This window comes from Paralichthys olivaceus, chromosome 11 (genome assembly GCF_024713975.1).
Source record: "Paralichthys olivaceus isolate ysfri-2021 chromosome 11, ASM2471397v2, whole genome shotgun sequence".
Taxonomy (NCBI): Eukaryota; Metazoa; Chordata; class Actinopteri; order Pleuronectiformes; family Paralichthyidae; genus Paralichthys; species Paralichthys olivaceus.
This window is the reverse complement of record NC_091103.1, coordinates 654705-669294: the sequence shown is the minus strand read 5'-3', so window position 1 is coordinate 669294 and position 14590 is coordinate 654705. Positions and strand designations below refer to the sequence as shown.

General features: G+C 45.5%; 2 protein-coding genes across 9 annotated transcripts in view; one reads left to right on the top strand and one right to left on the bottom strand.

Moving 5' to 3' along the window:
• LOC109647947 (latent-transforming growth factor beta-binding protein 4) overlaps nt 1-6867 on the bottom strand; it is a 33914-nt gene extending 27047 nt beyond the window's left edge. For all 6 annotated transcript variants that reach the window (XM_069533894.1, XM_069533896.1, XM_069533895.1 and 3 more), the window contains exons 1-2: nt 6598-6867; nt 1934-2004 (exon numbers count right to left, since the gene is read on the bottom strand). In XM_069533894.1, the coding sequence (XP_069389995.1) occupies nt 1934-2004; nt 6598-6788 (262 nt within the window). In that variant the 5' untranslated portion in view covers nt 6789-6867. The remainder of the gene's footprint in view (nt 1-1933; nt 2005-6597) is intronic.
• Nucleotides 6868-10357: 3490 nt separating this feature from the next.
• On the top strand, nt 10358-14093 carry ilkap (integrin-linked kinase-associated serine/threonine phosphatase). 3 transcript variants are annotated; one of them, XM_020108657.2, is made up of 10 exons: nt 10358-10636; nt 10944-11102; nt 11262-11376; nt 11628-11734; nt 11859-11952; nt 12255-12342; nt 12592-12722; nt 12970-13089; nt 13520-13601; nt 13788-14093. In XM_020108657.2, exons 1-10 carry the CDS (start codon nt 10594-10596, stop codon nt 13926-13928), a joined length of 1080 nt encoding a protein of 359 aa, XP_019964216.1. In that variant the 5' UTR covers nt 10358-10593; the 3' UTR covers nt 13929-14093. The 3 variants fall into 3 exon arrangements, with proteins under 3 accessions (XP_019964216.1, XP_019964215.1, XP_019964217.1); XM_020108656.2 differs by having other exon boundaries at nt 10944-11111; XM_020108658.2 differs by lacking the exon at nt 13520-13601 and having other exon boundaries at nt 10944-11111.
• Nucleotides 14094-14590: the final 497 nt, after the last annotated feature.

Sequence of the window (14590 nt, the reverse complement as noted above, 5' to 3'; positions counted from 1 at the left end):
GTGAGTGTGTGTGTGTGTGTGTGTGTGTGTGTGTGTGTGTGTGTGTGTGTGTGTGTGTAAGCCTCCCTCAGAGAGGCTAAATCTGTTTCCATTCACGAGTTTCTGCAGACCATTCACAGCCATTTAATCCGGACCTGAAAGAAACACTGAGATCTGAATGTGAGCAGCTCCGTCTCCTATAAACCACATTTATTCATGATTCCACTAAAACTGTCCCAGTGTTTGACGCAAACTGTGGTTTGTTCTTCTAATTCTGTTATTAAACTTTTTACTCACATTATAACAACATGTTAAAATCGAATCAAGCTCACGAATTAGGACCAAATCAATCTGAATCATGGAAAACATCAACGTCTGTGATTTAAACCAAGAGTTAAATCTGTGAGCATCACTCAACAAGTAGAATTGTCATCACAGTCAAACACTTCATCGTCCCTCAAGTAAGTGATGGAGGACAAATGCCACACAGTCTTTTTTACGTGTGAACATAAAAGACGTTTAAGGTTTCATGGCAGTATCACTTAAACCTGGACGGATGAAGACGGACACGGATTTGAAAACCAGTGAACTTCTCTTTTATTTGACCACAGCTGATCATCAAAAATCTGTTTCTGACTAAAAAGCAGAAGCTGCTTCGTTTGCTTCTGTGAAACCAGGATCCATCGATTCTAAACTTTCCCTGACTTTTCAAGAACAATCAGACAAACTGACGTCTCAAAGCAACAGACTGAATTTAATCTTCAGGTCTGCAGCGAACTTCCTCTGCATGAGGCTTCAGTTAACGTCACGTTAGATTCATAAAGAGCTGAATCACAGGAGATCCCCGAAGAAGCATCGAAGGCCTCGTAAATCCAGCGCTGCATGTGGATCCTGGCGTCCGCCATCAGGTCGCACTTTGAACTGAGCCATAAAGCAGCGAGGGGCGATGCAGCATCAACCTGCTGTTATACATCAAATCTGTACTATATCGTCCACATGACACAAACACACGCCCAGCACCTTTAATCTGGGATAAAGTGGGTCAGTCCTGCAGACCATCCGTCTTTTATCTGTACGTCCATGCTCCGAGGGTCGGGGGGACCCGTCCAGCAGGTCGTCTGTCCCTCACAGGACCGATATCAGGACTAACGCATATTCATGTTCTTCTTTCTCATGCTTGAATCCCCAGGATGCTAAATGACATGTTGTACTGGTGCAGACAAAATGTGTCTGGTTGTGTCTGAGAGAGTTTTTTCTGTCTCAGTATATCGTCCTCACATAGACGTCATGATATAGTGAAGTGGTGTTAGTGAGGGGGGGGGGGGGTCTCTTAACACTTCAGTTCCCATGAGCCTCAGCAACAGCTACTGTTAAAATCAGCATCATATCTTTTTCAGAACCAAACCTCAGGTGGCCAGACAGAAACTCTCTGATTGGATGGTGCTCACAGCAAAGCATTGTGGGACTTGTTGTTCTGGAAAGCCTGGTTGTAGAATTTATTTGTGAAAATGTAAAGTTTAATTTGGTGATTTGGGAGAAATATCTGGACTGAAATCCTCTGATTGTTTTATCTAACGATCAGAGCTCAAAGAGAGAAAAGACGGAAGTTGATTGAGTCCAGATGTTTCTGTGAACCAGATGTGTTGTACTGATGATCGACAGCAGTTTTCTGTTAGAGTCTTTAATATGTGCAGCTGCTGCCGTGTTTTACTACAACATGACAACTCCGACCGACCACAGATGAATTATAAAAACACAGATGTGCTGGAAACCCACAAGCTGCAAATCTAACATCTGATTTTGAATAAATCTGATCGTCGTTTTTAAGAAGTACTTTGATGGATTCAGAGAAAACATGGTTATAAGTTTAATTGTTAGTTTTACAAGAAGAAAAAAAACCAAACCAATCAATGAACAGTTTGACAACAGACCGAGACGACAGTCGTTTACTCACATTTGGTGCACGTCCTGGTTTTCTGTGACAACGTCCAACCGACACAACACTGACGTCCACAGACATGAGGACTGCAGAGAGAGACAGAGAGAGAGACAGAGAGGGACAGAGAGGGAGACAGAGAGAGAGACAGAGAGAGAGGGAGAGAGAGAGACAGAGAGAGACAGAGAGGGTGAGACAGAGAGGGAGAGAGAGAGACAGAGAGAAAGACAGAGAGAGAGACAGAGATGGAGACAGAGAGAGAGGGAGAGAGAGAGACAGAGAGAGACAGAGAGGGTGAGACAGAGAGGGAGAGAGAGAGACAGAGAGAAAGACAGAGAGAGAGACAGAGAGGGAGACAGAGAGAGACAGAGAGAGAGAGACAGAGAGAGACAGAGAGAGAGACAGAGATGGAGACAGAGAGACAAGGAGACAATATAAAACAACTGCAGAATTTAAACTTCAACAAGACCCTCATCATGAGATTGTTGTCATGGCAACCAAATGTGAAATCACACTGATATATTTTTTTATCGTTTCATCTTCGTCATTTGACCTGAAGTCGTTGAACTGATCAGCGTCCTGATATGAAATGATGAACACACATAGTGTCAGGTGCTTTCTATGCAGAAACACACACACACACTCTCACACACACACACACACACACACACACACACACACACACACACACACTTGTTGTTTGGGACGTTTTGTAGATTTTGTTCCAGGTTTCACTCGTTTTATTATCTTTATTCTCACGTCAACACAAACTGCTTCAATCTGTTAAACAGCTCAGTGTGTGTTAGCCTAACGGCCTTCTGGGAAACAGAGTCAATTAACAGACCAAGACCAACACTGGGTCACACACACACACACACACACACACACACACACACACACACACACACACACAGGCCCTGTTAACTCACTTCCTGTTACACACAACTGTGAAGTCCTGTTTGTCTGTCACTTTGATGGTGTGTGTGTGTGTGTGTGTGTGTGTGTGTGTTAATTAATTGTTTGAGTGATGGATACAAACACAGGATAATCAGGATACAAAACTAAATGTAAATCTACAAATCTTCAAAATTAAATCATAAATACATTTTCTGAATAAATATTTTAAAATAAAAACTTCCAAATGCATCTTAAAGAAAATCTTTAAATTCTGAGAATAACTTTTAAACCTCATTTTAAAGAGAAGAGTGACTTGGGATAAACATTTGCTGCAGTTTAATTAACTTCTGTCAGGCTTCACTGAGGAAGGTGAATCAAATATGTAAGGAAATCACATTTAGAGTAGATTTTATTTCTCATCATTCACTTTGTGTGGAATTATCAGCTGAATTAAAACTAGCACCAGAACAGACTGTTTCCACTGATCCACGTTCAAAACATTCAGGCTCAAATTCTTTTTACACTTCGTTTCTCACAAACGTCAGATTTAATATGAAACTGATGTGAGTCTGGAAACAGTTGACACTGATTCACGTTAAAGTTAAAGAGTCACAGAAAAAGAAGAAAGAGGAGGATGAGAGAGAAGAGAAGAAGAAGAAGAAGGTGTTTTTAAATGTGTGAACACGGCCTCGGAGCAGAGGATTTAATCATTACTCACAGTGAAGTGGTCGTATTGTAACTGCAGAGGAGGCCCCACACACACACACACACACACACACACACACACACACACTCACATTCACACTCACACTCACACACACACACACACACACACACACACACACACACACACACTGTATTGAACCTGTATACACACAGACAGTCTGAGTCAGACTCTGAGCCTGTTTCCAATTTCAATCCCTTTTTATGAGACTGTCCTCTGAGCTTCACTCTGATATTTCATTAGTGTGAAGTTTATCACCGACTCGTCTTCTCCGACACTGGTCACAGGGAGTTTTCTCCTCTGCAGGGAAACACCAGTGTGAGTTCAGGCTATAGAGTTGATCTCTCCTGTGTTTAAGTGGCTGAGGCCGAATTTCCTCCTCTCCTTCTTCTCAGTTTTGTCGAGAGATGAAACGTGGAGGTGGACAAACCGCTCAGTGTTCTCGGGAAGAAAAAAGCAGAATATTTGATTTGAAGTTGTTGTTGAGGTCGTCGGAGCGTTGGAGGGCGAACACAGACGACACGTTGTTACTGCAGCAGAACAAGAGAGAGACTGTGAGAGAGGTGACCAGACCGCTGCTTGATCATGATTTCATCTGCCAGACTCTGGGTCCAGAAAGTGAAGCCACAGAGGAAGTGCCTGAAACCTGTCTTCTGTGTAATGACCAGCAGGGGGCGACAATAGAAAGTCTATAGAACATGACATACTTCTCATTTTATAACGTCAATAAACTTTGTCTTCAGGAGTTTTTGTCTCTTCATACAGCTGATCCGCTTTAAACGAATCCTGGTCCGCCTCCACGGATGGTTCGGTTCGTTTGGAGTGGTGTGGACGCTCGAACTCTGGTGCGGACCAAACGAGCGATCCCTGGTCCGCTTGAAATTTGCAAGTGAATCCTGGTGCGGTTCACTCACAGTGGAAAAGATTAAGATTCCTCTTTATGGTCCCACACACAGCAACATGCAAACATGGGGAAACCTGACGTCTGTATTTAACCCATCCGTGTGAACGGAGCACACACGGAACACAATCCACACAGTGACCACACGGAAGAGTGGGCAGTCATGAAGGCGCCCAGGGAGCAATTGGGGGGTTCGGTGCCTTGCTCAAGGGCACCTCGGCAGTGCCCAGGAGGTGAACTGGCACCTCTCCAAGTCCATGCTGGACTTGGACCGGCCACCCTCCGGTTCCCAAGCCAAGTCGCTATGGACTGAGCTACTGGCCAATCGATGAGCCAGGTTTTCTTCTTCCTCGTTTCAGGAAACACTGCCCCAAACGAGCAGCTGTTGGAACCGCGTGACGTTGTCCAGGTTTGGTCCACTTTAAAAAAGCTGGTACCGTCCAATGGGTGCAGGTGTAGGTGACGGCAGAGTCATGTGACCCGAGAACAGATCGGATTGTTCCTATTAACACTGAAGACGTCTCCGGTGACAAACGGCGACCGAGGTTCAGATTCATGTGGTCCTCACACTGATACAGATACAAAGAGCTGTGTGTGTGTGTGAGAGAGAGAGAGAGAGAGAGAGAGAGAGAGAGAGAGAGAGAGAGAGTTTAGAAGAACTCTTTCCCCTCTTTCACAAACATGCCTGATTTTAACCTTAAAGCCGCTCTGTTTACACACACACACATACACACACACACACACACACACACACACACACACACACACACACACACACACACACACACACACACACACAGAGTTTATAAGGCCAGTCAGTTCACAGGGGTTTAGAATTAGGTGCAGAGATCTGGATATGGTGTGTGTGTGTGTGTGTGTGTGTGTGTGTGTGTGTGTGTGTGTGTGTGTTGTTTACTTTGCATCCATCACTTGAGCGTCAGTCAGACTTGCACTTGAGGCCGAACACACACACACACACACACACACACACACACACACACACACACACTCACACACACACACACACAGAATTTCACACATTCCTGAGGTGTCTGCTGTCTAACACACCTGCCAGATGCTGATTGGTCAGAGGTTTTATGGCTCAGTAAAGATCAGACGCAGACGTCCCACCAATCAGATCGTGTTCGGCTGAACGTGGTCAAACGTGTCGGCCGCGTTGATGAACAGTGACGACCGAGTGTTTCCTGCTGCGTTCTGCTCGAACCAAGCTGAGTTTAAAAGTGATTTCAGCTGCAGACGGAGACTCTGAACTCACAGTCGCCCTCCAGCGTTCACTCATCGCTTTCACGCGACGGCCATTTTTCGATGATGTCACGCTCAGTGCCGGACGCTCAAACACAACATGATAAAGTCGTTCTGCTGTGATTCAGGTTTTTAAGTTGAACAAACATGAAAACAGGAACTAAACTGAGGATTCAGACTCTGACGATGCCTCAGTGCTGCAGAGATGCTCCGCTTTAAAATGTGGTGCATTGCATTGTGGGATTTTTGAAGGATATAATATCGTATAGTAACTTCACAATAGCTTACTGAAGTTTCAAACTGTAACTTTATTTAAACATTAAAATAATCCAGACCTGTGTTATATCTGCAGTTTTGTTCTCACATTAAATGTTCACACTTTTTACATCTTGGTGGTTTTTTACTTTTTTACTGTGTTTGAAGCAGATGAAGGTTTTTAATGATCGGAGTCTGAATCTGAAGTTTCAGAGAAACAAGCTGAGCGAACGTTAGCTGCAGAATATAGACAGAAATATATTTATACATTATATATATATTAAATATTAATAAAATGTATTATATTGTCGTAAAGAATTAATGAAACCTTAAAGAAGCTGAACAATATGACATATAAACACTTTGTGAAATGTTATGTTGAAATGTAAATGAGTCTCATTTCATTGATGTTTGATCATTTAGGGACATTTACAGAAAATTAACTGTTGAAGGTTTTTTTACAGGAAATCTGTGTTAATGATCCATGAACAAGCTCCTGAGTGAAACCGTGAGAATCTAAAGAATCCTGTTTGATTTCAATCTCCAATCTCCAAACACAGGGAAGGGAAATAAAAAACTTAACACATATACAGAATCCATTGAAACAATAAAAGCAGTTCACAGCTGCAGAGTCTCTCTCACCCGCTCAGAGCTGCTCTCCTGCGGCCTCCTGCTCCGACCTTCTCCCCGGCTCCTCTCACCGCCGCCGGCTGTGGGACGTCCAGCCGCGGCGGGGGCTCTCCGCCGGCCCGGAGCTCGGTCCGCAGAGTTTCCTCCTGAGCGGCGCAGAGCAGAGTGAACATCCCGCTGGTCCACAGGAGGCAGGTCCACATGTCCGAGTCCTGACAGGAACTTTTTAATGACTTTGATTTTACACGTGAGATTAAAACCCTGCAGAATGCATCGTGTGCGCGTGCACAGTGAATGTGCGTGAGACTGTCAGGTTTATATGGAGTCTGTGGGAGGAGCCAGGGTCCCATCAAAGTGTCCTGCCTCCGTATTTATACCAACATCAGCCAATAGGAGACCAGAGGTGAGGAGAGGAGGCAAGGAGAGGAAGGAGGAGAGGAGGGAGGAGGGAGGATGAGAGGATGAGAGGAGGAAGGGTGGAGGGTGAGAGGATGAAGGATGAGAGGATGAAGAAGGGAGGATGAGAGGAGTCAAGGAGAGGAAGGATGAGAGGAGTGAGGAGGGTGAGAGGATGAGAGGAGAGGAGGGAGGAGGGAGGAGGAGAGGAGGGAGGAGGGAGGAGGATGAGAGGATGAGAGGAGGGAGGGTGGAGGGTGAGAGGATGAGAGGAGGGAGGGTGGAGGGTGAGAGGATGAAGGATGAGAGGATGAAGAAGGGAGGATGAGAGGAGGCAAGGAGAGGAAGGATGAGAGGAGGGAGGAGGGTGAGAGGATGAAGGATGAGAGGAGGGAGGGTGAAGGATGAATGATGAGAGGATGAAGGATGAAGGATGAAGGATGAGAGGATGAAGAAGGGAGGATGAGAGGAGGCAAGGAGAGGAAGGATGAGAGGAGTGAGGAGGGTGAGAGGATGAGAGGATGAGAGGAGGGAGGGTGGAGGGTGAGAGGATGAAGGATAAGAGGAGGGAGGATGAGAGGATGAGAGGAGGGAGGGTGGAGGGTGAGAGGATGAGAGGATGAAGAAGGGAGGATGAGAGGAGGCAAGGAGAGGAAGGATGAGAGGAGTGAGGAGGGTGAGAGGATGAGAGGATGAGAGGAGGGAGGGTGGAGGGTGAGAGGATGAAGGATGAGAGGATGAAGAAGGGAGGATGAGAGGAGGCAAGGAGAGGAAGGATGAGAGGAGTGAGGAGGGTGAGAGGATGAGAGGATGAGAGGAGGGAGGGTGGAGGGTGAGAGGATGAAGGATAAGAGGAGGGAGGATGAGAGGATGAGAGGAGGGAGGGTGGAGGGTGAGAGGATGAGAGGATGAAGAAGGGAGGATGAGAGGAGGCAAGGAGAGGAAGGATGAGAGGAGTGAGGAGGGTGAGAGGATGAGAGGATGAGAGGAGGGAGGGTGGAGGGTGAGAGGATGAGAGGAGGGAGGGTGGATGAGAGGATGAGAGGAGGGAGGGTGGAGGGTGAGAGGATGAAGGATGAGAGGATGAAGAAGGGAGGATGAGAGGAGGCAAGGAGAGGAAGGATGAGAGGAGTGAGGAGGGTGAGAGGATGAGAGGATGAGAGGAGGGAGGGTGGAGGGTGAGAGGATGAAGGATAAGAGGAGGGAGGATGAGAGGATGAGAGGAGGGAGGGTGGAGGGTGAGAGGATGAGAGGATGAAGAAGGGAGGATGAGAGGAGGCAAGGAGAGGAAGGATGAGAGGAGTGAGGAGGGTGAGAGGATGAGAGGATGAGAGGAGGGAGGGTGGAGGGTGAGAGGATGAAGGATGAGAGGAGGGAGGATGAGAGGATGAGAGGAGGGAGGGTGGAGGGTGAGAGGATGAAGGATGAGAGGATGAAGAAGGGAGGATGAGAGGAGGCAAGGAGAGGAAGGATGAGAGGAGTGAGGAGGGTGAGAGGATGAGAGGATGAGAGGAGGGAGGGTGGAGGGTGAGAGGATGAAGGATGAGAGGAGGGAGGATGAGAGGATGAGAGGAGGGAGGGTGGAGGGTGAGAGGATGAGAGGAGGGAGGGTGGAGGGTGAGAGGATGAAGGATGAGAGGATGAAGAAGGGAGGATGAGAGGAGGCAAAGAGAGGAAGGATGAGAGGAGTGAGGAGGGTGAGAGGATGAGAGGATGAGAGGAGGGAGGGTGGAGGGTGAGAGGATGAAGGATGAGAGGAGGGAGGATGAGAGGATGAGAGGAGGGAGGGTGGAGGGTGAGAGGATGAAGGATGAGAGGATGAAGAAGGGAGGATGAGAGGAGGCAAGGAGAGGAAGGATGAGAGGAGGGAGGAGGGTGAGAGGATGAGAGGATGAGAGGAGGGAGGGTGGAGGGTGAGAGGATGAAGGATGAGAGGAGGGAGGGTGAGAGGATGAAGGATGAGAGGATGAAGGATGAGAGGAGGGAGGGTGAGAGGATGAAGGATGAGAGGATGACGGATGAGAGGAGGGAGGTTGGAGGGTGAGAGGATGAAGGATGAGAGGATGAGAGGATGAGAGGATGAGAGGATGAAGGATGAGAGGATGAAGGATGAGAGGATGAGAGGATGAGAGGATGAGAGGATGAAGGATGAGAGGATGAAGGATGAATGATGAGAGGATGAGAGGATGAAGGATGAAGGATAAGAGGATGAAGGATGAGAGGATGAGAGGATGAATGATGAGAGGATGAAGGATGAGAGGATGAAGGATGAGAGGATGAGAGGATGAAGGATGAATGATGAGAGGATGAAGGATGAAGGATGAGAGAATGAAGGATGAGAGGATGAAAGATGAGAGGATGAAGGATGAGAGGATGAAGGATGAAGGATGAGAGGATGAAGGATGAAGGATGAGAGGATGAATGATGAATGATGAGAGGATGAAGGATGAGAGGATGAAGGATGAGAGAATGAAGGATGAGAGGATGAATGATGAGAGGATGAAGGATGAATGATGAGAGGATGAAGGATGAGAGGATGAGAGGATGAAGGATGAGAGGATGAATAATGAATGATGAGAGGATGAATGATGAATGATGAGAGGATGAATGATGAATGATGAATGATGAGAGGATGAAGGATGAGAGGATGAATAATGAATGATGAGAGGATGAATGATGAATGATGAGAGGATGAAGGATGAAGGATGAATGATGAATGATGAATGATGAGAGGATGAAGGATGAAGGATGAATGATGAAGAATGAGAGGATGAATAATGAAGGATGAGAGGATGAAGGATGAAGGATGAATGATGAGAGGATGAATGATGAAGGATGAATGATGAGAGGATGAAGGATGAATGATGAGAGGATGAATGATGAAGGATGAATGATGAATGATGAGAGAATGAAGGATGAGAGGATGAATGATGAGAGGATGAAGGATGAAGGATGAAGGATGAAGGATGAGAGGATGAAGGATGAAGGATGAATGATGAGAGGATGAATGATGAGAGAATGAAGGATGAGAGGATGAATGATGAGAGGATGAAGGATGAATGATGAGAGGATGAAGGATGAAGGATGAATGATGAGAGGATGAGAGGATGAAGGATGAAGGATGAATGATGAGAGGATGAAGGATGAATGATGAGAGGATGAAGGATGAAGGATGAATGATGAGAGGATGAAGGATCAGTCAACCGAGTCGTTTCCTCATGGACTGTATGAATGTACCAGTGGAGTCGCCCCCTGCTGGTCGTTAGAGAGAAAACAGGTGTCATGGTCCAGTCCTGCAGCTTCTGGAAGTTTCAAAATAAAACATCTAAAATAAAACTTCTACTGTCACATAGCCATGGCTTTTGTTCTGAAAGCTGTAACCGGAAGTAGGTGTGTGGATAGCTAGCCTGACAGTAGCCTGTAGCTGTGTGGCTAACGTGTGAGCAGGTGGACCACTTCCCTTCTTTTAATTCTTTTACTAACTGGACTTAGAGCGGTTCAACCCGCTTTAAGGTCATTAAACGGACCCGGCTCTGACAGCTGACACACGGACACCGAGGAGAACCGGGTACCGGTGCCGGTAACTAGCCTGCTAGCTCCCGAGCTAACAGTATGGACCTGTTCGACGACCTGCCGGAGCCCACACAGCCCGGAGGTGAGTGACCGAACCACGGCCCCGAGTTCACCGCAGAGCCGGTGAATGACCCGTTTATACAGAGGACGGTGGACCTGCCTGTTCCAGTCATCATATTAATATATATGAATCATATTAATATATAAATCATATTAATATATATTATTATTATTATTGTGCTTTTATCATTATTGTTATCAACTCAGATCTCACCTGATCTTTTACTACAGCAGGAAAGTAACTAGATATTTTTACTCAGTTACTGGATTTCATTGCAGTTGTCAAATTACTTTGACTCTAACTTGAGTATTTTCTAATTCTGTCTCAGGTCCAGTTTCAGCATCGCCGGTCACAGCTCGACCACAGGAGACCAACGAAGAAGAGGAGGAGGAAGAAGAGAAGGAGGAGAGAAGAGTCAAACGAAAACGAGAGGATGCTGAAAGTGAAGCTGAGAAAAAAGAGGAGCGAGGGGAGATCAAGAAAGTTTGTAAAGAAGGTTTTCAGCTGTTCCACCACAATGTTTGTTTGCTTCTTTTATTTTATCACAGCTCTGAGTGGACGGAAACATGACATGAAGAGGAGACGACTTACACTGTGTGTGTGTGTGTGTGTGTGTGTGTGTGTGTGTGTGTGTCTCGTCGTGCAGACCTCCCTGTATTGAAAGGCTATGTGGCGGCGAGGCGGGGTGAACGGGACGAGATGCAGGATGCTCATGTTCTGCTGCCGGACATGAGCAGCTGTCTGTCTCTGCCTGGACAATTGTAAGATCAACTAACTAACTAACTAACTATCAAGTGTTTAACAGTTTTACGTTTAAAGACAAGAAGGAACCAGAGGAAACTATATCATACAATTATTTACACAGTTCTTTTGAAGTAAAAACTCGTACACGTATGACGAAGACTTGGAAGGAAGAGGAGATTCCAGAGCTTTTGGTGATAAGGGCCGACAGAGGATAAATGGATCTCATGTAAACATGCTGACCTGTCTTCTTGTCTCTTGTGTCCTACAGGTCTCATGTTTCGTACTTTGCTGTGTTCGACGGTCACGGCGGAGCTCGAGCGTCTCGATTCGCTGCAGAGCATCTCCATCACAATCTGGCCAAGAAGTTCCCGAGCGGTGAGTTAAGGGGTAGAGGAGCTTCACTCGGTCTGTGTGTCATTATGTTAGTTATCTAACTTTTTGTAGGACCAGTCGTTACCAAGTCATTACCCAAATGGTTGAAATCTGTCGTTTCTTTCAGGAGACACTGAAAATGTGGATAAACTGATAAAGAAATGTCTCCTGGAAACTTTCAGACAGACGGACGAGGACTTCCTAAAGAAAGCTTCCAGCCAGTAAGACTCAGTGACAGAGAGGAGAAAGAACAGCAGCTGCTTGATTCACATTATTATCTCTGACTTCTATCAAGAGTTAATGTCCATGTATCCATTTAGAAACATACACTCCTGATATCTGAGCTGATGATGATCAATGCAGCTGCTGTGACAGTGAGTTTCACTAAAGGTAGAATAATTATGGGCTAAAAAAAAGCAGCCTGCAGACATTAAGCTCTGATGTATCAGTGAAACTTCCTGTACACAGTTGTTGTACTTTCTCTACTTTTTGCCTCAGGCTTGTGATTCTATGTTGTGAACAGGAAGCCGGCGTGGAAGGACGGCTCCACAGCCACATGTGTGCTGGTGGTGGATGACATGGTGTATGTGGCCAATCTTGGAGACAGCAGGGTAAATGTTCTTAATCATCACGTGAAACCTATGAAATTTCACATGGACTCTTTATGAATATGGACGCAGACTCACTGCAGGGTTGATTCTTGCTGTGTCCATGGGAAACATTTCAATGCGGTGGCATCTTTTCTTCCACAGACACGTCTCTGATATACTGTATATTTGACTGTTTGACTGTGACTGTACATCTGCCTCTGAAGGACACCAGGCTGTGATGGTGACGTCTGTCTGTGTTTGTCTCTCCAGGCGGTGTTGTGTCGGATGGAGGCGGCGGCAGATGGACAGAGGAGGTCGGTGACTCTGGCTCTGAGTAAAGAACACAACCCGACCATGTACGAGGAGAGGATGAGGATCCAGAGAGCAGGAGGCACCGTCAGGTTCATAAGCCACATTCACACTGACAGTCCATACTAAGTTAAAACTATGAAACTGTAAAATAAATCAAATCTGGACTGAAAACTCTCTCTACACTCTGATGTGTTGTCTCCTTTTATTTGACCAACATTCAAAATCCCAAAGAGATTCTGTTAAATGTCATAAAAATTAAAGAGAGTTAAAGGATTGATGTAAAGACAGAGTGGAAACATGGAAGTGTGTGTTTGTGTTTGTGTGTGTATGTTGCAGGGATGGCAGAGTGCTGGGTGTCCTCGAGGTGTCCCGCTCCATCGGAGACGGTCAGTACAAACGCATCGGAGTTATTTCGTCCCCTGACCTGAGGAGGTGTCAGCTCACAGCCAATGACAAGTAAGAACACAACCACAGAATCAGACTCTACGGCTCTTTGTGGTTTAAATAATAATAATCATCATCCTTCATTGATTGAATGCGTACGTGTCAGTTCAGGCTGCGTGGAAATGTAACACCTTGTTTCCACATCGCTCTGTGACCATATGTGAGTGAAACCTCTGTGATCTGTGATGTGGTGCAAAACTCCTCCCCTCCAGTATTTTACAGTATTTGTATTTGGTGGATTTCGGACAGACAGTATTCACAATGTGAAGTTAGCATAAAAACGAATTAGCTATGAGGCTACTTCATTTATTTATTTGATTCCCTGATCTTAGGTCTGTAGAGACTCATGTCGGTGTGTTAAACATGAGGTAGCTGAAGCCTTATATGAAGCTGAAACTGATCCTGTGTCAGGAAACAGCTGACATTGGTCATCTCGCTGCAGGTTCATCATTCTGGCCTGTGATGGTTTGTTCAAAGTGTTTTCTGCTGACGAAGCCGTTAAATTCGTCCTCAACATCGTGCAGGTTTGTCTCCTCAGAGCTGAAGTGTGGTTGATCACAGCTCAGCTGATATTTACAACATACTCACACAGAATATTAGATAAACAACTGAAAGTGCAGTGTTTTAAATAGTGATGGAGAAGAGTTGATTTAAAAGGGAATGATTCCATAATGTGTTTTTTTATTTTAATGTAATGTCTCCCCCTGCAGGAGGGGAGCAGAGAGCGGAGGGCGGGGCTGACGGAGGAGGAGGTGCGGTTTGAAGCTGCCTGTCAACAGCTGGCCAGTGAGGCGGTGAGACGAGGCTGCGCCGACAACGTCACCGTGATCCTGGTTTCTATCGGCTTCTAAGCAAAATCATCATCATCACAACACACACAAATTGACTGACACAAGCATGGTGGACCCTGACACACACACCTACACACACACACACACACACACACACACACACACAGCAGCTCATCTACAGTCTCCTTATTGTTTTGTCCATTTTCCAATAAAACCTTTTCTTTACTGGTGATGTTGAAGTGATTTAATGACCAGATTTCTTGTCCTCAGCTGCTTCCTGATGTCACTCAACAGAAAAACTTCTAAAGTTCACCTGAGAATAACAAAGTGCTTTTCAAAGAATAACACAAACTAAAGCTAAATAAATCAGTCACATTTTATTAGCATAGGTCATATCCACAAATCAGTTTGTCTCATAGATGTTAACAAGGTGCAACATCCTCTGTTCTTGACTCAACAACAGTAAAACTACAAATCAAACTTTATTAACAGTGAATGAACCTCAGAGAGTCACAAGTGAGGATCCCTCGGTTTTTAGCATGATGATGGAAAGGTGTGTCAATGTTATGTATGTATATATGTTATGTGAAGTATTTATACACAAGAAAATGTCTGATAGAGATGGAGGGAGCAATGCCAATGAAAAGAAGGAGTTGTACAAGTAAAGATAATAAAGTCAGATTGAATGAATAAACTCCTGTAACAACAGTCAACATTGATGT